General features: G+C 42.7%; 4 protein-coding genes across 6 annotated transcripts; 1 reads left to right on the top strand and 3 right to left on the bottom strand.

Annotated features, from left to right (window-relative positions):
* Positions 1-767: 767 nt before the first annotated feature.
* LOC108163024 (probable phospholipid-transporting ATPase IIB) lies at positions 768-13,338 on the bottom strand. Of its 2 annotated transcripts, none has more exons than XM_017298065.1 (6): positions 12,110-13,338; positions 3,831-4,668; positions 2,977-3,775; positions 1,577-2,921; positions 1,444-1,517; positions 768-1,375 (listed from the first exon to the last, which is right to left on the bottom strand). In XM_017298065.1, the coding sequence occupies exons 1-6, from the start codon at positions 12,691-12,693 to the stop codon at positions 1,242-1,244; spliced, it is 3,774 nt and encodes a 1,257-aa protein (XP_017153554.1). In that variant the 5' UTR covers positions 12,694-13,338; the 3' UTR covers positions 768-1,241. The 2 variants fall into 2 exon arrangements, with proteins under 2 accessions (XP_017153554.1, XP_017153555.1); XM_017298066.2 differs by lacking the exon at positions 12,110-13,338 and adding an exon at positions 5,493-5,860.
* A 1,197-nt stretch (positions 13,339-14,535) lies between these two features.
* LOC108163729 (UV radiation resistance-associated gene protein) lies at positions 14,536-17,254 on the bottom strand. Its single transcript, XM_017299186.2, has 4 exons — positions 16,738-17,254; positions 15,504-16,679; positions 15,047-15,439; positions 14,536-14,987 (listed from the first exon to the last, which is right to left on the bottom strand). Exons 1-4 carry the CDS (start codon positions 17,097-17,099, stop codon positions 14,873-14,875), a joined length of 2,046 nt encoding a protein of 681 aa, XP_017154675.1. The 5' UTR covers positions 17,100-17,254; the 3' UTR covers positions 14,536-14,872.
* Positions 17,255-18,727: 1,473 nt separating this feature from the next.
* LOC108160165 (probable RNA polymerase II nuclear localization protein SLC7A6OS) lies at positions 18,728-23,183 on the top strand. 2 transcript variants are annotated; one of them, XM_017293986.2, is made up of 4 exons: positions 18,728-19,016; positions 19,081-19,559; positions 22,602-22,777; positions 22,839-23,183. In XM_017293986.2, the coding sequence occupies exons 1-4, from the start codon at positions 18,810-18,812 to the stop codon at positions 23,126-23,128; spliced, it is 1,152 nt and encodes a 383-aa protein (XP_017149475.1). In that variant the 5' UTR covers positions 18,728-18,809; the 3' UTR covers positions 23,129-23,183. The 2 variants fall into 2 exon arrangements, with proteins under 2 accessions (XP_017149475.1, XP_017149476.1); XM_017293987.2 differs by lacking the exons at positions 22,602-22,777; positions 22,839-23,183 and adding an exon at positions 19,907-21,811 and having other exon boundaries at positions 18,729-19,016.
* LOC108163430 (RNA-binding motif protein, X-linked 2) lies at positions 23,168-23,755 on the bottom strand. The gene has a single exon (XM_017298712.2). The coding sequence runs from the start codon at positions 23,660-23,662 to the stop codon at positions 23,186-23,188; it is 477 nt and encodes a 158-aa protein (XP_017154201.1). The 5' UTR covers positions 23,663-23,755; the 3' UTR covers positions 23,168-23,185.
* Between the last annotated feature and the right edge of the window lie 386 nt (positions 23,756-24,141).

The following is a 24,141-nucleotide window of genomic DNA, read 5'->3' as shown; positions in this document are numbered from 1 at the left end:
ACCTATTGTACTTTTGTCATAGAGGAGGATTTCATACAACGACAAACCGGATCTTCGCGTATGATTTTATGCACTGGAAATGATCTTCGCTCGAGAAATTATTTCAGAAAATCTTAATTTAATTGCAATGCGGAGTTTCTTATAAGTTACATAATTTCTGTCTTCAATTAATTCATTTATATTATTCTGTAATTGTGGATTAATGTCCCTAGAATGTAAAAAATAAGTAATTTAACACTTAACTTATGAATTTGAAATATTCGAATTTGTGTTCTAGAAAAATCCAATGTCCGACTATGGGCATAGAAAATATCAAAGTTTATGCTTCACATATGACTTGGGAACCAAGAAACATAATTTAAGTAATTAAAAATATTTTAACCATTTAAGAATTTAAGTTAATATCAGTTTACGATGTAATTTATATGAAAAGTTGACTATTAGAAGGTTGACGTAGAGCTCTCCACTCGCGTTCAATGTGTAAGCAGAAAATCAATCGGTCTATAAGGAAGTCCAGCTGATCATAGGCAGAATACATATATGTTTGGAGACAACCCAATGACAACTTTGCACTTATACCTCAAGATTTGCCAACAAACCTCAGATTTCAGTCTCCAATTGATTTGTATATATGTAAATAGAGATATATATTTTATATTTATTTATAAGTCATTATTTCACAATCCAATGCGATTTCTAAACCTTAATACAAAAATCTATTTGTCGTTTACATTTTGTTTCGTACATTCTCATAATTGATTTCAGTGTTTTTTTAAGTTTAGTCATAGATACAATTAGTATTTTATTTTTCTTTAACATTAAATAATTAGTAACATAATTTGGTTTACTGCGACTTAAATATTAATCAAATACACACAGGTATACAAAAAAATGACAAAATATAATAATAAACTTTTCTTTTACTCCTCACACGCCTATAAACTAAAATTAGTTTTGTTTAATAATCATACGATATTAGAATGCCTCACTTTTCTGCTTGCATTTTTGTGAAAATTTACAAATGAAACAAAAACAACAAACAAGAAGAGTGAAAAGGTGTCGAAGGAGAGTCAATTTAACTTTATATCACGTATATGGGGATTGGGACAAGTGTGGGGTTGGGCTCTAGCAAAACGAGACGACGGATTGTAATAGATTGTAATAATCATTAAACCATACACAAACACAGAAATTAAATCTTTAGACGGGGGAAACTTATTGAGGAATAGAAGCCATCGGATCTAAGAGAGCTTTAAGTAGGAAGGCGGGGAACATTTCTTGCGCAAGAACTTGATTATGTACAGAGGCAAGCAGGACACTAGCGTGATGAGCGACACCTTCCAAAGGAAGTCGTACGACCAGATGAACTCCCAGTCTGCGGGCGAAAAAAACACGAGGTTAGTAATGTAGCAGGCTCCGCCCTGTTAAGTGTCGCAGACTTACCGAAATACTCGTGCAAGACGGCCAGTGAAATGAGATAAAGGGCCAAGCTGAAAAGCTCTGCCAGCACCATTAGTCTGCAAAAAAAAGGTACAGTTTAGAATGCTCATAGCTGGTATTCTTTGTAAGAACTCACCTGTGCCAAGTGCGCACAGTGAGGGCCACCATGATCAGCTCAGTCATGATCAGAGCCGAGAAGCTGATGGCCACAATGTGTATGAACTCGTCCACGAAGAGTATCAGGGCGCCGTACATGATGACACCGCCTTGGTATATGCTAATCAAAACCCAAATAAAGAAGGTCTTATAGCTGAGACTCCGACCCTTTGATAGATCCTTATATAGCTCCGGATACGTGACAGCCGTCTCCGAGGTGATGTCCTGATCCAGCACCAGCGAGAACACCGGGAACATGGTATACAATGTCGAATATCCGACCATGAGAAAGCCCTGATACAGAGCCACCGAACTGAGGTAGAAAACTGCCGAGAAGACTGCCTGCAGGGTGGTGATGATCAGACCACGATGGATGACGAACTGGGAAAGAGCCGCCGAGCGCTTGTAGCTCCGCCTACCGTGGATTAGTAGCAGCTTGGCAATGTGTGAGAATTGCGGAATGCTGAAATCGCCAGCCAGGGAGGCCTGTCTGCCTTCGCGTCCTTCGATGCCGACGCCGGCGTCCGCCTGCTGGATCATGCTGACATCATTTCCACCATCGCCCACGGCACAAGTGCGTTTGCCCGTGTGCTTCTGGATGAGCGCCACCACTTGGGCCTTCTGGGTGGGCGAGCATCGACAGCAGACGACAGCCGGGGAGGCGGTGGCAAGTTCGAGGAACTCTGGTCGATAATACTGCAGGCAAACCTCAAGAGACTCGCCTTCAATGACAAGGGCATGGCCCTGCTTGCGCCTGAAGCTATTCAGCTCCTGATGGGCATCCGTGCGCGTCTTCACGGAGCGCAGTACATGCAGACCCTGGTTCCGGCCAATTAGCTGCGAAGACTTTGCAATGCAGCAGGCAGTCTCCAGCTTATCTCCCGTCAACATCCACACCCGAACACCCGCATTGCGCAGCAGCTCTAAGGTGGGTCGCACATTCTCCTGCAAGCGATCCTCCACCCCAGTGAGGCACAGCAGCTCCAGTTCCCTCTCCAGCGATTCGGTCACGGCGGCCACCTTGGCCACGCGATCTGTGATACTCAAGCGGGCCGCATTGTACCGCATCTCAAAGTCGGAGTACTGCTCCTCCGTAAGCACCTTCTTGGCCACGACCAAGGTGCGTAGACCTTCGCGGGCCATGTTGCCCGACTCTTCGCTGAGCCAGTCATTGTATTGCACAATGCTGGACATGACCACATCGGCGCCCTTCAAATAGAACGTTATCTGACCGGATTTGCTCTCCCTCACGATGATGCCCATGCGTTTGCTTTCGCTTGTGAAGGGGAACAGCTGCAGGATCTGATAGTGTAGCAGGATATCGTCTGGAAAAAAGGCATTTACTTGGGACACGAGTGCTATAGGACTGTCGCTACTTACTGTCCTCGCTGGGGGTTTTCACTTGCAGCGTCATGGTATTCAGATCCCTGGCAATCAACGTCAATCCCACCTGCTCCGTCCACTTGACCAGCGCGATCTCATCGGGCGAGGCTGCCTGGTACTGATGCTCTGTGTCTGTGCTGCCTGGGGCCTCGATGTTTATCACAGATTTGGTGGGAGAGTTGTTTCCGCCCGTGACCGTGGATGCCGTGGACACAGACCGATTGTCCTCCTCATCACTAACGGGGGTCACATTGTGGCACAGGGCCAAAGCGCGCACCGCCTCCCACTCCCGCCAGCCTTCGGGTCGCCGCATGCGATTGCCGGCAAACATAATCGGTTTGGTGGCGGTGTTGGACTCCCCACTGCTGGAGCTAGAGACGCTGCCCTGTTGCTGCTGCTGTTGTTGCTGTTGCATTATGTTGCCCGAGAGCTTCTGTATAATGTGGCCAATGTGATGGAAGGTGTCCGCATCGTGTGAGACAATCCCAAGGTGGATCTTCTTAAAGACCATCTCGTTTTGGGTGAGGGTGCCTGTTTTGTCCGTCAGCACATAGGAGATTCTGCCCAGCTCCTCCGGTATGGTTGTGGAGCGCACCACAGTTCCCTGGATGTTGGAGTCGTTCTGCATTTGCCACGAGTAGAAGGCCTTTCCCATGTCCAGATTCACCCGCAGGCTGATCGGAATGATGTACGAGAAAAGCAGGACAAAACGGAACATATATCTGTACCAGGGTCCACCGAAACCCTTCAGCATCATCATGACCAGCGACAGTCCCAACACGGCACAGAAAAGAACCTGAAAGAAGGGCAAAAACAAATTAAATCTGTTCTTAGTAGGTAGATTCTGTTACCTTTGTCAATCCATTGATCTCCATGTCCAGCAGACCCACCTTGGACCTGGGCTGGGAGTTGTTCATCACGCTGCGGGTTTCGCAGCCCGTGTAGATGACAATGCCAGTGGCCGTGCCGGCAGCCACCACCGTATTGGCCCACAGCGTGTTCTCCACGCTGAGGCCGGTGTCCTCGCTGCCGTCCGTCATGCAGAAGGTGGCAATGAAGCTGTGTATGTCGTTCTGGGGCTTCTCCACATAGAAGCTAGCATCGATGCTGTGCAGCTCGGAGTCGCGGCTGAGCTTCTGGGTGTACGGTACCGCCAGACGGGGCTTCCAGTCCGTCTCGCCATCGAGCTGATCCGTTCGCACGAAGACAGAGCCACTCCGATCGCTGGTGCGCAGCAGGATAAGGTCCGCGGGCACTCGTTCGTTCTTCTCCACAATGATGACATCTCCGACCTTCAGCTTGGAGCTGGGAACCATCTCATAGCCGCTGCCATTGGTCGCCGACAGTCGCTTGTACTTCTGGGAGTTGACCTCATGGTCGCGCTGGTGCCGCCGCAAATCGTCGACGGCCTCACGACAAATGGTCACCATCAACACAAAGCCCAGCGGTCCCCAGTAGGTGTACGGATAGCCAATACGTATGTCCGGAATGAACTGCGAAAGGGCCATCAGCAGAAAGTACAGGTTGAGGAAAAAGCGGAACTGCTCGAATAGCACCAGGGGCAGGAAGGTAATGAAGTTGTACTTCTGGTTCCGGATCTCGTTCGGCGGGAACTTCTCCGTGTTCACCCTTCCCAGGTTGACGGTGCGGGCCCTCAGTTCCCGTGGCCTGAACCATTTTCGCCAGCAGCTGTAAAGACACAGGAATATCAACATATAGATGCTCTAAGTCCGACCAAAGCCAAGGAGCATTCTTCTGCCCAGATTCCCAAATCAAAGTCAAAATGTTCTGTCTGTCAGCCGTACCGCATACTCTGACTGGCCCTCTTTTTGATACGATTCTGAACGAGGGAACAAGCGGAACATCCAGGGAGCCATACAAATTGTTTTAAATTAAAAAATACTATTTATTTTTACTTTTGTTAATTTATTTTCTATCATCTCAGTATCTATCATTCGTTCCGCTTTTCCCCCTACAGTCTCACGGTAATTCAAATTTCAATCGTATTTCCCCTCGAGTCCATAACAATATGCAAAGTGAGGCGACCTTGACCAGAAAAAAAATCAATAATAAAAACTCGAAAAGAAACAAAAGTGAAAACTCACACGACAGCCATTAAGCACTGGCCGAACGAAACAGCAGCTGCTTGGTAGCAATCGATGAGAATGCAAATCCATCTGCATTAATGCAATGGAATTCTGCACGCAAAAAATCTGCACTGTGTACATACAAAAATTATTCCAACTACGTCACGATTGCTGCAAATCAGCTGCTGTCTCGTTTAAGAAGTGCTTAATAGAATTTGTGCGTGTGTGTGTGTGTGTGTGTGTGTGAGTGGAAGTGAGAAAGTCGGACACGAGATATGGTCAGACAGGGAAACGATTAGCTGTAATGGTTGTCTGCTTCCAAAGCCTTTATGTGTGCCAGTATGATAACACTTCTCTCCTGCCCCCAATTTAAGTAATGCGAAAATCAACATGACGTCCGGCCAGCGGGGGATGACGATGATTCACCTGAATAGATACCAGCGACTACGCTGGCGATTTAGCAACGGAATATTCTCCCGTGTCATGGGCGTTGTAGCCGAGGTCTGCGATGTGGCATCATCCATCTGGTTTGATGTGGATTTCATATGGCTTTTCCTAATCGAATCTAATGCAGTCTGCTGTCTGAAGTCCTTTGTTCTTTGCGGCAGCTGCTTTTCGTTTTGTTTTGCTTTTAGTTCGTTAAAACTTGGCTTTTACATATTTATACGCGCGGCTCAGGGCACACGACTGTTGTCCAGGGGCATGACGCACACACAAAGCACTTGAAAATTAAAATAAATTGCAAAATTCTTATGCACAAAACATGAAAAATTGCGTACAGTGTGACCGCGATAAAATATACGGTCACCCCCCCCAGAAATATACCGAAATATACCGTCTCATTTTCAAAATATACCACAAATATACCGATGAAAGAACGAGCTTAGCCCACTTAAGCCCCCATTATTTAAACAAGATAACAACTTGAGTTAAAGAAAAGAATAATAATATTAATAAGAATTACTCTTGTATATTAAATGACCACTGGTCGACAATGGTCGGGACAACATATTTCTGTTGTTTCAGTAATATCGATATTTTTGTTCGATAATCTGCACTTAAATATAAATTTCCATATAAAAACAGAAATCAATATAAGCCAAGCAGTAGCCTGTGAGTGGAAAAGGGACGCGAGACCACTAACAAATTCACTAATGAGTTGCCACATGGATGCGGCCTGGGCACTGGCAGCCCTGTCGAGCGCGCTTTATTTAAATGCCATCGGACGAGTTATGGAAATTTACGATTGTCGCTGTCGCCGACTGCTGACGGAGCAGCTTCACATCGCTTTCGTTCGCACCGAGACGTTAATTAAATAAGCTTTTGTCGGTGGGCTGGTTGTCTACATTTCAGTTGCTTAGATCAGCGCAATATTGTGCCATAATGAGATTGTGCCAACTCCATTCAACTCCTCTCTCTCTTTCGACGCTCTGTGTAAACTTGTTTTCTCTCTAGATGTTTATGGCTATAGAATAGGAATTCTATTTGGATTCTTGCGACTGAATGTTTTGTCAATAACACGCACATTCTTAGCACGATTTCGTGTTATGATCTCATAAGAAAAAGTTGCCAAAACGCCATCAAAAAAGAAGAGCCACAGCAACAGCTACATACAACCACATAAGAGTTCAATGACTGGCGACAGCCAAAAGAATTTGGCCAGACAAAAGGGCCAGGAATTCGCTCACCTTCTGCCTTCCACCTTCTACAATCTTCTGGCACTGTTTTTCCATCTTCTGGCCCTCAGTAAATGACTCACAGGGCACTTCAAAGGGACGGAGAGCCGACAAGATGTCAGCGCTTTTTAGCTTTAAAGTTTCTGCCATAAGCACAAAGTGTGTCACTGTCGTTAAATACGAGTGTGTGTGCCTAGAACATTTATATGCCTTTCCTGATTCACTTATATGTGATTCAAGTCAAGCGCGTACTCATTCAGTTTCGATTTGAATAAAATGGCATTCGTTGACATTAAAAATAAGTATACTGCACTGCACTGCATCTCAGTCTAGGTAATTAACTGGAAGTTTCGAAACAATTCGTAGACATCAGCAGATTATGACACAAGTGGATGACGGGATTGCTCAATCCGATATTGCATCCACCATTTCCCATGAACTGTCCATCGTTTGCAGTGCATCCGCACTTGCAAAGATTCTTATAAGCAGTTTTCAATGGATAAATTAAATCTAGCAAGGGGAAGGGAATGCATAGAGTGGGAACTATTTCCAATCCAGTTTATTGGATGTCTGAAGGAAAGATTTCAATCATCTTCAAGCTTAAGAATCTATCTGCTTGTAGATCCATCAGAAATGAGTAAAAATATCCACAAATTTTTGAAGGCTTTCCCATGCAATAGAATGGAGTGCCCGCACTTATTACCAAACCAGAACTGAATTGAAGACCTGAGTGAATGATTTGTATAATTTATGCACCACCTGGCACACCCGCTTACAGGAGGAGCCGCCTTTGCAGATGGATGAATGGATGAATGATGGCTGGGTCGCATATTCAAGTTATGTATCTACTGAGGATGGGACATTTCTAGCTGAATGCTACGCGTATATAAGAGAGAATATAATGAATATTCAATTTAAATATGAAATTAATAAAAATTTACATATTAAAATAAAAACTTGCACAATAATCTTGCACGCTCTTATCAGCCTTTGCTGAATTAATATATAAACATGAGATTTCCATTTGAAATCAGATTAGTTGTGCATCGACAGTACGAGAGTCAAGTGGAACCTGCGGAACTCGGGCTTTGCATTGATCATCTTTTGACTTTCGCTGCACGAGAGATCCTTCCTTGCCAGCAGAGACCACGGGACAGCGACAACGAGACATTCAACGCAGAAAAGTAGGGGAGAATTCTTTCTGGGACTGGACAAAATCCACATAATAACCAAAAACCAGCCTCACGAGTTGTACATCAGACTTCGAGATGAGCACGGAGCCACAAGCTATGCTCATTTCGATGATTTCAAATAGGGAGAGAAGGTGAAGCCTACGAACTCAAATCAGTGGGAGAGTATTCAGGAACAGGCGGAGATTTACTAAGTAATCATCTGAAAATGAAGTTTACCACATTGGACCGGGATAATGATATTCACTAGACATTCAAGATATTGCGCGTTTAATCAAGGAGGTGGTTGGTGGTTTTTTAATTGCTTATTGTGGTACAAATTTTTTATTCAGAAATAACGCTCTTTATAATTACGATTTATCATATTTATTTTCTTATTGTTACAGTTCATCAATGGAAAATAGTATGAAGATGGTAAAAGAAGTAAAGTTCAACCTTACGGCATTCATTGGGGTTCTTGGAAGAAGTATGATCTCGCTTGCATTTTCTCAAATGATGATCAGGCCAAAAGTCCTATAAAATGCATATTCTTTAATTAATTCTTTAAATAATATAAATCCAACCTGATCCAGATTTTATCTACTAATATATCTAATATATTTTGCCCCTGTATGGTTTGAGTGCCTCATATAAAACTATACGGGCAGCTTTTTGGCTGAGTTGTGTACACAAGTATGAAGGTTTTCCAAACCAAGATTATTTAAAAATAACGTAATGCGGGAGGGTCTGCCCCAGCTGGGAGTTTAAAGCCTTTATTCTGGCTACACTACCCACTACAGCAGATATGACGAGTGAGCCCACATGTTACTTTCTGGCGTTTGGTTATTAGCCCACATTCCCAGTGGGTGGCGCAGAGCGTTGGCAGTGGCAGAGCCCATTGCGGGCGTCAATCGTCGTCGCTTTTCCCCTATTTCCTACCAACTGTTTGCATTTGCAAACAGCCAACAGAACAACTAAAAATAATATCATGAGGCGTTGCCATTGACAGTTTGGCGTGGAGCGGGGGGTGGAGCATGTGGGCATGTGGGGCCTGGCGGCGCACTAATTTCCATGCGATGGCGGTAACACGAGCACGGGAAAAGTCTGTCGCCAGTTGGAAATGGCCATATTTAATGCCAATTCCAATTAGCCCCGTAAGTGGGCGGGTGATTTCTAGAAATCCGCAAAAGTGGCTTAAATAGTTCAAAATATCCTGGGGATGGAAATAAATAATTAAAGAGTCGATTTACAGAGAGTGTATAGGGTACATTTTCACAGCCTAAACCTCTTTCCTAATATGATATTCCAACCAATCAGTTTAATCATATACGTCGATTGCCAATCAATTTATTGCCTGTGAAGGAACTGCATGCTCTTATTAAAACAATAAATATATGATATGTTGGAAAAATGCATGATTGAATAGTACGATTATTCTCCCTGTGGCATGAATTGACTACGAGATTGATATAAGCGTATGAACATCTGCTCGTGTACTGTTTTCTTTCCTTAATTTTCTGGCCGATATTCTTGTCATTTTCCTTTTCCATTGCCGTATTTCCAAAGAAATATTCCATAGATGTACCTGTTTCGGTGTAAAAATTTCCCATAAGCGAGCGGACACATTGATACAGGGTAACCTTATCCGCAAAAGTGAATGTGCTGCTTATGGCAGTACGTAAAGTTCAGTTCTAGTTTTAAGTGCATTATAGAAACAATATAGTACAACAGTCTGAGAATAAAGGTGGAAAAACCTTATCACCGTCTGCCGCGTTTTCGGCACAAATGGAATTTATATCCACATCTGTTGCGTATGGAAAAAATGTGTAGCTGTAAATACTATGTGTGGGGGAATAGGAAAATAGGGGAAATAAACGCTCTGTTGGTTCCACTATAGTGCTGCCACAACAGCAACGAATGTGCCGCATGGCGCCTCCTCACTTTGCAATTCTAATCGGGCTGTCGAAATCTTTGAGCCTCATATAACCGAAACGGCAATCAGAGTCGAGCCCAGTCGAGTCGAGCGGTGAAATTCAAGCGAAAAGCCCAACCAAAAGTTAGACCTAGACAAAAGCCAGGCAACCAGGCAACAGCCAGGCCGCAAAGAAACAAAAACCTTCCAGCAAATGGGTGTCGAAAAATTGGAGAAAAACTGAAGATGAAGCTGAAGCCAGTGCGAAGGTTTCAAGAGTCCCATCATGGTCAGTGGCATCGAAGAAGAGGCTGATTTTGAATGCTTAAACAAATAATCAAAAGAGATGACATTGAGCCCATTCGTAGGTTCAATAATAAAAGTAAATTACACATTTTACTGCTCACATGATTACAAAGCCAGAGACAATCTCCACAGCAGATTGCTGCACTTTCGTTTTATAAATATTCCTGATGTATTATCTATCTCTCAGGGATTTATTTGCGGCAATGAAACATTGTGGGTAAATTGTTATTGTGAATCAGACGGTATATTTTCAAGGAGAGCTATGTACAAGTATTTTACAATCAATTGTTTTAATAATAAAGATAGTTACAAAATATTTTCTGCACAGACCGCAAGGGTCAAAAGAGTTCTGATATATTATAAGGAATAACTACTAATCGGTTACTAATCAAAACTTCATACGCTTGTAATTTGCTGATTGAACGATTCGGGGATAGAAGTGTCACAAGTGTTGTAAAACGTCAACTAGTGTTGGTTTCTCACTGTTCGCTCTTTGTTCAACGACATTCGTTCAGTAGACTGTTATAGTTTTTGCAGATAATTGGATTTGTTTAAACTTTTATGAAATGATAGCTTATGCTTAACCCTTTTTCGAGACGCACAGTCATAATTTTTACGAGCTGACTCTCGACGCAATGCGGATTTCTGTGCTCCGATTTTTTGCGGCTAAAAGAATGACCTGCTTCTGATTAGCCGCCGCACGGAGGAACAAAACTTTCAATTTCTTGACACAAAAAGAATCGACCGACAAAAAACAAAAAGGGGAACAAACACCTCTAAGCGACTTCTTCTTCTGCGGAACTCGTTTGTATAATTTAGAAACCTTGAAAACAGCATTTCGTGTATTGTTTTTAAGACAGAGCCCATGGATATGATGGGAACTGGTTTTGTTTTTGTGAGTCTTTTTTTTTTGATGTGACTTCTCGAGCTGTTTTCGAGCTAACGAATTGCACGGCACGGCAAACATCGATTAGATTTAAGAGAGAGAGAAATTTGGGGGAGGTTTGGGTTGGTCTGGGGCTTGCAACATTTGGAGTCCAACAAGAGTTTTTCCTTTTGTTTTGTGCCTATCAGCCGACAGTTGTCGCTCGGACACTATTTATAGTCTTGTTTTGGTTTGTATTTCTTTCTATTTGTTGAAATATTTTCACCCAACACAAAGCTGGAATGGTCTACGGCGACGGTCGACGGTCCGGGGATCTGTCTGTCACGTTTATCGATTTGCAGTTCGAAATGTTTTTAATTTATTTTTCCCCAGCCACTTACAAGTGTGTGCCCGTGCCCTGCCTTTCCCATGTTCTCTAGCATTTTTCTTTCTAATTAGGTAAATTAAAAATATATCTCGGGATCGGCTACACATATATACAATGTGTGGCACATCGCGACTCACATTTCAAAATTCACCGAGAGAGCACACTAGAATGATTTCTTGGAAATGTTTTTCGTAAAAGCTTTCGACCATAAGAAAATCGCACTGCAACAGAAGACGTTGCCTGTTCTTATGGCGCAACAATTTCGAAACCCAAATACAGCGAATCATATGTGGAAAGACATCTGCGGAGCCCCAGTTTATGCGCCCACTCAATAGAGATTTCACTGTAATAATGAACAGTGGCAGGAAGGGCAACAAGTTGTCTAGAAGGGAACAATTTGGCATAGGAAAAGTTATTGAAATAAGTCAAGAAGAAAGGTCAACGGTCGATGATTTGGTGTCTCAGAGAATGGCTTACAATCAGTAAAATAATCTTTATTTTGAGGACTCCATTTACTTCCTAGAAACCCTGCTGTCCGCTTAGAAGATATTTCACTCTAACGTAGGAACCCGCTTTTAGGAACCCCTCTGGGTGCACATACTCTTATCTCCGATTTATACTCAGTAAATACCACAATTCTTTTTAAAACATCTGTTTTTTTTTATTGTTGCCACACTTGCTGTAAATATTGCGCATACGCAACGTGGCACCTCAAGCATTCACTCACCTGCAGAGGCACAGCTTGCAGATGCTTCCGAAGCTGCGGCCCTTGCTCCGTCGGCGGTTGTTCTGGTAGAAAACGGTGGCCGAGCCGTTCTCCGGATCGATGACGGTGCTGTGTGTCCCGTTGCCAAGATCACTTGCAACTCCCGCACTGTCGCCCACACCTGTGGCCGCACCCTCGCTGGGGCCGGAAGCAGCGGAACCAGCAACAGCGCTGCCACCCGCTGACGTCTGCGTTAATTGCGCCAGTTTCGAAACACTGCTGCTGCTGCTGCTGTTCGAGTATTTCGCGCGCTCGCGACTTCGCTCATTTCTATAACGTATTTGTCCGGCGGCAGAGCCAAGACTGTGCCCAAAGAGATTCCCCAGAAAGCTGCCGCCGCCGCTGCTGCTGTTGACGACACCGCTATAACCAGTTGAGCTTTTGCGGTGCCTGCCCCTGCTGTTGTTTTTGCTGTTGCTCTTGATGCTGCTGCTGGCGGCAGCGAAGCTCGCGGTCCGTACGTCTCTGCGTATGAGTAATTCTGTCTCAGAGTCGGTTTCGCTCTCTTCGTCAAAGTCTCGTAGCGGCACATTGTTTTCAGCCATCTTAAGAGAGCGAAAGAGAGTTTACACAGGTGTTTTTGTTGTTGCTTGGCTGCGCGCCTGCCTCAAATAGGGGAATTTTGATGTTTTGCCTTTAACCTAATTTGAAATATGCATTGCATTTGCTTATATATTTTATGATTTCGAAGTCGATTCAGTCTGTTGATTTCAAATATTTCTCTGCCACGTTTCCCCTGAGAGACCCCCCTCAAGGCGCTATTCACGTGCTGGAAGTAGTCTGCTCCTTATCAGCCTGCCGCCTCTCTCGATTTGTTTGAACGGTAAACATGTGGGTGTGTGTTTGTCATAAAACCGTAAATCCCATCTATCAACAAAACACCTTTATTTCGTGGCGGCGTTGCACGAGTCAAATTACGATTAAAACACTTCTTATCATCACAAACGGTTGCCGGCTACCATTCGTCACTATAAAAGTCAGTGATACCGAACAATCGAGCGCCCGACTATATGATTTTTTGTTAATAAACTCGTAAAATCCAAAGGCCATTGGCAAACACACACAGCCAACACACACCCGCGAGAGCTCCCACACACACACTGCAATAGAAACTTTTCTTCCGCTTCTTCACATTTCGTCAACATTTACGCTTATGGTTTATTTATATTTAAGAGCGAATTGCACATTTTACTGTAACTTTTCTGTTGTTTTTGTGACACGTTTTTGTTATTTTTTTTTTAAATATACCAAAAGTACGTCACAAATTTCAAAATATACCGTAAATATACTGACGAATTATTATTATACTGACTATTCCTCGTTTTGAATATTCGGTTGAATATAACTAGCTAGCTAAAACCCTCAGGTCTGAACTCATAATTTTATCCGATTATTAAATCAATTTCCTACAAGACTGGTTAAATTTAAGTTTTCATCTATACTGCATTGCTTATGAAATAAGGTTAAAACAAACAACAATTTTCACTAAATTCATTTCCTTGCATGGTAAATGCACGTTCAACACACGTTTGCTATATATTAACTACATTTTTGTGTAATTATAAGGAGCGACACCTGAAGGGGAAATGTGGACGTTTCAAAATTGTTTGCCCGTTTTTTTCATATAAGCCACATGGAAGCGCCAGTGTGAAAACCTCCGTTATCCACTTTTTGACATCTATTTTTTCCGAAATTTTTGCACCAGAGGGTAAGTCCATAATGCGTCTTAAAATATACCGGAAAACACTAGGAAATACTATGAGAAGTGTGCAATTTGCTAGATGTGTGAGCTAGACATGGAAAGAAAATCAGTGTGACCTGGACTTAGCGATAAAATATACGGTCTGACCCTCAGAAATATACCGTCTTATTTTCTAAATATACTGTAAATATAGTGACGAATTATTCAAGTTCCATCAGACATAATCCCCGTTTTTGATATTCCGTAGAATATTACTAGATAGATAGAACCCTCAAGTCTGCCTACACAATTTAATTACATTGACGAATAAATTTTCCACAAGATATGCTACTTTTAAGTACTCCTTTTTATTGTATTGTGTCCAAAACAAGGTTTAAGCAAAAAGATCCACAGAATCACAGTGGCGACGTAAGTGAGTTTCTGATAACTGAAGACTTGTTGCTTGTCAACCGAAGTATGGGCATTTGTATACCCTATTTCGTAATAATATTGAAGAACTGTCGTTTTCATAGACTCTCATGTTTTTGCCATATTACTGCATTTGATCTGATTTCTGTATATATATCCTGATCCCGATTCAACTATTAAATTGTTGAAATGAAACCTGCTAACAGTACACAGCACTGATTGGCGGTAAGATCACATTCAAATTTAAACGAAGAATTAAGATTGAAGCATCAACAAATTTGTATAAAATGTTTAATGTTTATTTATAGCTTAGATTAGCAGAAAAAACAATAAACGGCCATTTACATAGAGATCTTAGACAACTAAAAATAATATGCACACAGTAGACGCGGTCCGTATTTTGGGCTGTTCTCAAAGCAATCACACATCCGATCTAATAATTTAAAGGAGAACAAATGTGTTTCAACTAATACAATCACTTTGGGATACAGCTGTGCAGATTGCTTTGTTTTTTGGGGGGCTTTAATCGCTAGGCTATGGTACCGGGAGTATGGGTGTTTAAATACGAGTATAGACGCTCGATACATCAGATATATTGGTATGGTGCACCCCATTCAGCTGCGCTCCATTTGGAGGGCTATGTTTGAGTCCGAATTGGAATAGTTGTGCTCCAATCTGGGTCGAAATTCATCCTCGCCATCCGAGTAGGAACCCACTGAACGACAAATGCTATAAAGATATCATTATTAGTGGTCCCCTAAGGGTAAATATAACTTAATTTATCATACCGCTGCGTTGACGCATAACCCTCGATGGCCAGAGCCTGACTCACGCCCGGTGGCAGCAGCTGCTGGAGCAGGGCATCCTTGGCCGCATTTGCGCTGGTGGGGAGCGCCACATGATTCATGTCCACCGATGAATGGGACTGGGACAAGTGCGCGTTCGCCGGGGTTGTCAGACCATTTACCAGTCGCGTCCTGCCACTGTCCGTCTCGTCGCCCCTCTGGGTGCGTTCGATATATCGCAAGGTGCTGAACAGCTCCAGGAGATTGCCGAAGGTGTTGCGCAGATCACAGTGACCGATAATGTCGAAGCATAGCTGGGAGACGTTCTGACGCAGCAGGTAGATGGCATATTTGGTCTGTTGGGACGGCAGAACGGAGCGCGTATAGAGGGGGAACCTGATCGAAAGAGAGGCATCATTTCAAGACAGGAATACTTTTAAAATACCACGCCTGCACTTACTCTCTTGTGGTGTAGGTTAGTTCTTTGATCTCGTCCACAATCCTCGATTTGGAGGGCTCGTAGAGGATGCGGTTCCGTAGGGGCCGGTCCATGATAATGGCCAGCATCTGCACTAGATGAGCCACATAGCCGAGTGCCGCACTCACCGCCAGCGGTGAGACATTCTCAAGGACCTGGGCATTGGCCGCCTGCCGCGAATCACTTGTGTACTGCTCCATGTGGGGGAAGGCAATGCCGCAAATGCTGAGCTGCTGACCCCCGCCCACGCTCTGGATGTTGTAGATCTCCTGCAGCTCCAGCACCAAAGTCGACATGCGTCGTTCCATCTGCCGCATAATCTGGCGTCGCTGATCCCGCTGGGCCAGGTGCTGGGGCTGCAGCAACTGCAGCTCTAGGCGTTCTTTTTCGAGGTGATGCCGCTGCCTGTGCAATTTCTGCTGCAGGGCCTCCCTTCTCTCAGCGAGTGCCTCCAGACGAAGGGTGGCTTTCTCGTTGCGCTGCTGGCAGGTTTCCCGCTCCGCTTGGAGTAGCCGCTGCTTGCAGCGCAGACCTTCAATCTGCTTGGTGAGCTGCTGGGCATTGTACAGCGCCAGGGGGGCAATCTGCTGTTGCTCGGCCAGCAGAACGCTGAGCGTACGCCCCATGGAATGGTGAATGTGGTGGGAGTGGTCTCCGGATAGGGATGTGGTGCGGGGCTTGAGCCGCAGCTCGTTCCTGGTGACGCAGTGAACGCTCAGGCGAGCAATCTCCTTGCCGATCTCAGTCATGTGGCGTAGCTTCTGCTGCTGCAGTCGCTGCAGGCGCTGCAGCAAGAGCAGCTTGTCCAGGTTGTAGCTGCGGCGAATCTCCTGCTGATGGCACTTCAGTTGGACGTGCCGCATCGTGCTCATTTTCAGGACGGGACTCGCGCTGCGACTGGTGTTGGGAGAGTTGATGCCGAGCTGGTCCTTGGGCTGCTCCTCCTTTTCCTCCTCCCCGTAATTCTGATAGTGTAGATGCAGCTGCGCATGCAGGCCTTGCTCGCTGATCATCGACGGGGACACAAACTGTTCGCCATTCATTTGGAAAATCAAACAGTTCTGGCCGCAATGGGCAATCGTCAGAGGAGCCAGGGGTATCAGGCCTGAGAAATATACGCCCCAGCTGAACAGCAGCTCAGGGCGTCTGCCATGCTCCCTGAAAAGCGAAAGCGTTACGGAACTGGCCGACAACCTTGAACGAACCTCTCACTTACCCGCACTTGTCCTTCGTCCTTCGCTTGGCTGCCGGACAGTGCTTCCACACCTTGACGCTCACACACTGCGCATTAGATTTCCGCCAGGCATCGCCGTCTGCACCTATCTCCGCCCACTTTTGCTGCTGATGGCGCTGCGGCAGCCGCTCGCTCGTGTAGAGTGCTTCACTAGCCTTATCTGTGTGAAGCGTATAGTAAAGCAACACGTCCTCCGAATCCGCCTCAGCTTCCACTTCCGCCTCCGTCACTCCACTCAATTGGCGGCACACAATGTTGAATCCCTGGATACGCGTCAGGTTGCGGAGACGGAGCTGCTGCGTTGCCAGCGGCAACCATTTGCGGCAGCGCGGCCGCAGATTCATTGCAATTGTGGATTGAGGGGTGGATGCCGGTTACGCTGTTACGGTACCCGTAGTACCCAGTACATTGCTCACCAAATTAAGTTTTGGTTGTGGTTTTTTCGCAAGGACTTTCAACAAAAAAACCACTATTCGCGAAACAGCTGTTTGCTGGACCAGTAAGTGTTGAAAAACGATTCGTCTTTTAAACTATCGAAGAAAATATCGATATAGAGAATACCCATAATAATTGTTGGTTTTATTAGCTAACATAAGTCATAAAAAATTTAATAGTGCGACGCCTCACTTTAAGAAGCTGAAACCAGTAGAGATAGACACATGATAGACACCAAAATATCAATATATTCCGTTACAGTAACAATAATAATAATACTTTAATCGCTCGTGTGCTACAAACGTATGTACACGTAAATCTGTTTTTACACGGTTCTAAAATAGCACGGTTTGAAAATCGAAAAATTTTACATTTTTTACACGGTTTTATTTCATTTAACACGGTTTTTGAATTCTCAATCTCTCAGAGCGTACCCCCCTGCATCACTTATTCCACGGGTTGCATTCATATCATTGTCACTCATTCACTTTCAAAAAATTTCACTTTGGCGCTCAGCTCTAGCAATTATCCATTCGATGGTTGGGTAGTTGTATACTCTTTTACCTTACATTACCTTCTTACCATTTTTTGTTTAAAGCTCATTTTACACACAATCTAAAATAAAGGAAGACCTCAAAAGAAACCAATCCTGTAGAGTATTTATCAATGTGATAAAATTATATGTTTATTGCTGAGGGTCCTGTACTTAGTAATATTATACCGAGGTGCCTTCCCTTATACCTTTCAAGTTTTATACTTTTCATATTATTTTCCAACAGCAACAAGTTTTGCAATTCATTTTTGACGATTTTCATTGGCCGAAAGCAAAAATCGCGTCGTCCCTTTTAACGTTCTAATGTATTTGGCGGTATATTTGAAGAAACGAAGTTTATATGGATTCCATGTTGCTGCAACATAGGAAAAACATACCCTAGGGAAGGATATTATAGAATTGAGAAAATGTTTGTCATCCCAGGCAAATATATAAATATATATATATCAAATGCATGAATAGGCCAAAAAAGTTCAATCTAATACAAGGTTTTTATTAATTTCGTTTGTAAACAGCTTGAAAAAATATACAATGCCCATACTCTGGTTGACAAGAAATAAGTCTTCAAATAGCAGGAACATTGACGTCACAGCATTGCTACTGTTTTTTTGTTGAATATTTTTGATGAAACCGTGTTTTTGTCAAAATAAAATACATGCGAGTACTTAAAAGTAGTTAATCTTGAACAAAATTAATTAGTCAATCATATAAAATTATGTGGGCAAAGCTAAGAAACCTGAAACCTGTTTTTAGACAACATCCAATAAAAGCAAGTATTTAAAATAAGCCAGTTAAGTACAAAATGTATTCATCAACCGTATAAAATTATGTGGGCATGGCAAATGTTCTATCTAGCTAGTAATATTCGATGGAAAATCAAAATAATAATTCTTAATAATAGAACTTGAATTCGTCAGTATATTTTTGGTATATTCTTAAAATAATACTGTATATTTTGGTATATTTCTGAGTGTCGGACGGTATATTCTATTGATAAGTCCGCGGTCACACTGCCACATCGTTTTATTGAATTGTTTGTACATTTTTAACGAAAAAAGCAAGAAAAATGCCTGCCGTTGTGCGTATTAAGCGGCGGATTGATGAAGAACCACACACGGCCTTTGTGCTGAACGGGAAACGGCGACGACTGCACAACGATGAGAATTCCTTAGCCACAGCACAAGTACTGCCGGGGGCGGATCCGACTGCAGCCGCCGCAGACAAAGACGAGCTAACAACCGTGCTGAAATTTGCCGGCACCCTGGCAAAGCAGGTGAGTGGATACATGGGGTATAGATATTTAGTAGATCTAAAAGTTTCGGTCTGCTTTTTGGTAGGATGACAGCGCCACAAAACAATTTGCAGCGGCGCGACTCAACAAAGCCACGGCCAAGGAGTTGGTACAACAGAAATCCAATGATGCGGCCATTGCCAGTGCTCTGCGCAGGGACAGGCAACGCCTGGAGGCACAACAAACCACACGCGAGCAGCGTTTCCGTGTCGTAAACTGTTTAAGGACCACACTCGATGACACCAATGAGAGCGAGGGTGCGGTAGGCGGCAGCAGTACAGATGAAGCTTCACAGATCACAATTCTGGATATAGAATCACAGCAGCAGCAGCAGCAACGTACAGAAACTGCAGCAGCAGGAGGACAGCTAGCAGAGGATGAGCAACTGCAGCCGGGAGTAGGCCTCCTACAGCAGGATCAACAACAGCCAGCCGATTCGGATATTGGCTATGTCTACGATTTATATGTACCCGAGAATGAGATGCAGGCGGCCTATGTCGATATGATGGATGACAATTATCTAAGGTTCGTCATACACATTGAACCACATGAGCAAACGTTTAGCATCACGAATACCTTTATGTAGAGAGGATAAGCCATCGCCATTCTCCATTTCCGTTTCCGGTTATGGCTGTTTGTATTTGTAGGTGCTTGTGTGTGTGTGTGTGTATATATGTGGGTGGTGTGTGTGTGTGCCTCCTCCCCCGCTCCTGTTCGTTGGGTTGTGTATTTTGTAGTCCTCGTGGCAGTCGTTTCATTTATGCATTTATCCAATAATTTTATTGTTAATTCAAAAAAAAAGCTAACAAACAATCATGTCTACTGCTCAATAATCCACCCATACTCCGTATCGATTCCGTTCTCTATAAAAGGTTAAATTATCCGTTTAATTACTACTACACCTGCTACTGGTAGGACACAACTCAACTTGCCACAGAGAGCGCCTTGCCACGAAGAGAGACAGAGAGAGCCAGAGACCAACTGCAGAGACAAAGCCCCCATCCAAAGAAATAATGGACTGCCACACACGACCACAGCTCCTATGGGCGCCCACTAATATGACAAAAAGTGTTTAAAATTCTATCGATTGATTGGTTTATAATTCATTAGATATATGAGATATGAATGTACGAGTATGTATGGTGCAGTCAATGCACAGCAGACGGCTGAGCCTTCCATGACGAAGGGGAATGGCAATTTTTAGCGGAATATATGATTATGAAGGACCTAGGTGGATCTATGTAGAAACAGAATCTTCTTGATCTTCAGATACTTAAAAGGAAATGACTCTATGTTGACGAAAAAACAAAACTGATTGAGCCCTCAATTCGTCGAAGGAGCACTGCTTGGTCTTAGATGATAGATACATCTATAAGCAGGAAATGCATTTATAATCAAAATAATCTGCTTGCTGAAAACATCACTAAACATTTTGTAGATAAAGTCGTTCAGAGACACGAAGACGCATCTATTTCGAAAGAAATAGATCCCTAAGTAAACATCAGATACCGAAATCATATACCGAAAGAGAACGCCTTGATCCTTGATCAAATGAAAGCAAGCAGTAAAAGAAACGATTCTGTACTTGAGTTGTGGTCCTTGGAAAACCCTTTGTTCTTGCTGTAGAAACGTGCTACTGCAACTTAAAGATTTAATGGATGTATCACTATAAATCTAAATTCAGCGAAAACAAATATAGCATAGCTCTATACTCTTTGGATATAGGAAATACAAGTTGAAAAATCGTAGAAAATCCCTTTGATTTCCCCTAAGATTAAAATAGGTTAAAATGGAAAATGCATCTATAATATTAAAAAAAAACTATAATCTTTGAGTCCCGGGTATAATTATATGCTAAGACCATAAAGCACTCCCCAAAGTAAATCGCGATATAAAGAAAAATCAAAAATACGTCTAAGAAATCTACGAAAAATTCCATAAGTTTCGTATATACAAGAGAAAGATTCATCTATTATATGGAAAAAAACATCTGACCAATTTTGAGGACATTTTCCAAGGGCAAAATAAATGCTGGAATGCAAAAAGTTGTTCCCAAACCTAAGAAATAATATAAATTGACTTAAGTGCAATCCGTAAGAGAACAAGGCATCTCTTCGATGTGAAATATAATTCCTAGAAGGGAAATCCCCGTCCCAAAGTATCGCTATAAAGGAGAAGCATAAAACTAAGCTAATAACTTTATGGAAAATCCCATAAATGTCCCAAATCTTTAGTGCCAAAGTTCCATAAAATGTAAAGAAATTAGAGAAAACTCTTACATTATTATATCACAATAATAATAATAACCTCTGTAGAACAATCTGTTTTTGTAAGCCATTTTAGTGCCTGAAAAAGATGGAAAAGGAAAACATTTTCTTCACTGGACTCTCCTGCCCTCTGCCCCATCATATGAACCAATCAATCGGTAGAGCCTTAATCCTATGCCATTTCCTAGCATAAGTTCTTTCGATTTGTATAGCTTTTAGGTACTATATTTTCCACATGCCACACACCACAGACAGACTATACGCACACCATACCATATTCTCTGTGTTGATTTTTCCATTATTTTCATGCCAGTTTGCCCGCCAGTGATCTTTTATTCTTTTCGTTTCGTTTCGTTTCGTTAATGTTCCTTTCATTCCACACAAAAAAACAAAACAAAAACCCAGATATCAGAGCCCGTAAACCGAGAAACTCTTGTGCTAAAGTCTAATTAAGTGCATAGTTTTTAGTGTTTGTTGGGGTCTAGAGCTGCCCCCGTGATTACAAAAAAATAAACTGAATAAATAAATCAAATAAAAAAAACAATGATGTTTCAATGAAGGAAAGAAATAAAAGACTAGCTTCAGGGGCTGAAGGTCGAATGCTTTTTTGTAGATGGATAATATAGGCATCTGAATTGAATATTTTGTAGAGATTTGAATAAAAACAAGAAACTATATCGCTTTGGTTTCTCGCAATTCAAATGCATTTTTCTATAGTAGATCTATGGTTTAGATGCATCTGGTTTTGTTCAAATACTATATTTTCCACCGATGTGTTCAAAGTAATCTTTTAGTTCCAACGATTTTTGTGATAGATTTATAATAAACAATTAAAATTTTGAAAGAATTTTGTTGAATATTTCGAGGGAATTTTGAAGGTCTGTCTGATTTTAGTAGAATTTTAAACAGAGAGAGATATGTAGAAAAACATGGGAATACAGCTTTGGTTGGTACTTTATTTTCTACCGATTTTTCCAATGAAAACTATATGTAACTATAGTTACCCAAAGTGGATAATCTTAGGCAGAGTATCTACATATGATAATAGACTTTCCAACATTTGGCTAAAATAACTTTAGAAATAATACTTTTCTGAGCAACCTTTGGCACGGAACTCTCTTAAAGCTTCCAATTTAAGAAGGATCTTGAGAGGGGTTCCTCTACATATCTACAAAAATGAGGCTCCAATTTGCTTAGAATTCAACAAAAGTACATCGCTCATCATCCTAAACCAGAATTACATACTCTATAAGGTCATAAAAGGTCTCTACTGTGAATGAATTTTTCGCAATATTTACAGCGTTATACCCATGGGAGATATAGTCCTAGAGGATTGCTACAACGATGCCGATGAAGAGTACGATTCAGAGGACTCCAATCAGGAGAACTACTATGCCAACGACTACCCCGATGATGAGGAAGCAGCCATGGGCTCTGATGATGATTTAGCCCGTGAAATGAACAAGTTTGTTTTCGGTAAGTGGCAGATATTGAAAAATCCTTGATGCTTAATAAGAATCCTTCCCTTTCTTTTCAGACGACGATGAAGATGAAGATGGAAATGTCACCTCAAGTGATTCGGAGGGCTATAACACCTATCATGATCCCTATATCCATTCCATTAACACCTCAAATGATAGCTTTGCGGATGATGTGGATTTCTGCAACACGGATCGCGAGCGTGGCAGTGCCTATGAGCGTTATAGGCGTCGCATTATGCGTGAGGTCGAGGAGGGCTTGAACCCCCGCACTCAGCTTAGTCCCGAGGACTTGGACTCCGATGCCGATGATGATGAGGATTCCTTTGCTATTGCCGATGATAAATAAAATGCTTCAACTTGTTTTACATTGAAATATATCTTTAAAATTATGTTAAATTCAATTTTATTTGCCTTTAAATTTGTTTCGGTATTCCTTTTTCTCAGTCTTAACATCGCCCATCTGTGGCCTGGGGGCACAACCCTCCATATAGAGACGCAGTGTCTCCTCGTCCATCTTTTCGTTCTCCTTGGGCGGCTTGTAGTCCAGCACATGGTCCACGCGCAATGTCCGCTCCATGATTTTTATACCATTCAGATTGTCCACGGCCAACACAGTGGAGCGCTGATCCTCGTAGCACAGGAAACAAAAGCCCTTGGACTTTCCCGTTTTCGTGTCGCGCACCAGATTGATGTTTACCACTTCTCCGTACTGCGAGAAGACGCAGATGATGTCGCCCTCGGAGAGGTTGTACGGGAAGCCGGCCACAAAGATCCAGGCCGAGTCGCGGTACATGTCGTGCCAGCTCTTCTTCCCCACCCCTTGTTGCAGGTCCTGCTCGCTGAGTTTTAGCACATTTTTCATATTTGTTAGGGGATTCATTTTGCTTTTCTCTCTGTTAATGTAAATTAAAAATTAAATAAAATTCTGTTTGTTTATGTTTTAGCAGTGTGACCGTATAAAAACAATCACACCATGCAATGAAATACTGAAATCAGAAGTCGATAAAAGGTTTTCTTAGCTGATTTCTAGCTCGAACACACAAATTCAAAGGGACTCCTTAAAATTAGCCAATCATGTAGGAAATTGAGTCATCATTCGCATACAACTATTTGTTCAGGGCTTAGGGTTCAAATTGAGGAACATTTTTTTCAGATAATGGAGAGAAAACGCTTAACCCATTGTCGACCAGTGGGTATTAAAATACACCATACGAAAATTAGGACATTAAGAATTTTAGCACAGTTCAGGTAAAAGAAATAGTGGTATTTTTGGAAGCAAAGAGGAAGGATTGTATGGGTCTACAGTATTATTTTCCGCTGCTGAACTCAAGTTGTTTACCTGCTTCAGTGGGCTAAGTT

This window comes from Drosophila miranda, chromosome 4, assembly GCF_003369915.1.
Source record: "Drosophila miranda strain MSH22 chromosome 4, D.miranda_PacBio2.1, whole genome shotgun sequence".
Classification (NCBI taxonomy): domain Eukaryota; kingdom Metazoa; phylum Arthropoda; class Insecta; order Diptera; family Drosophilidae; genus Drosophila; species Drosophila miranda.
The sequence above is the reverse complement of the archived record's forward strand: the minus strand, read 5'-3'. Positions and strand labels throughout refer to the sequence as shown.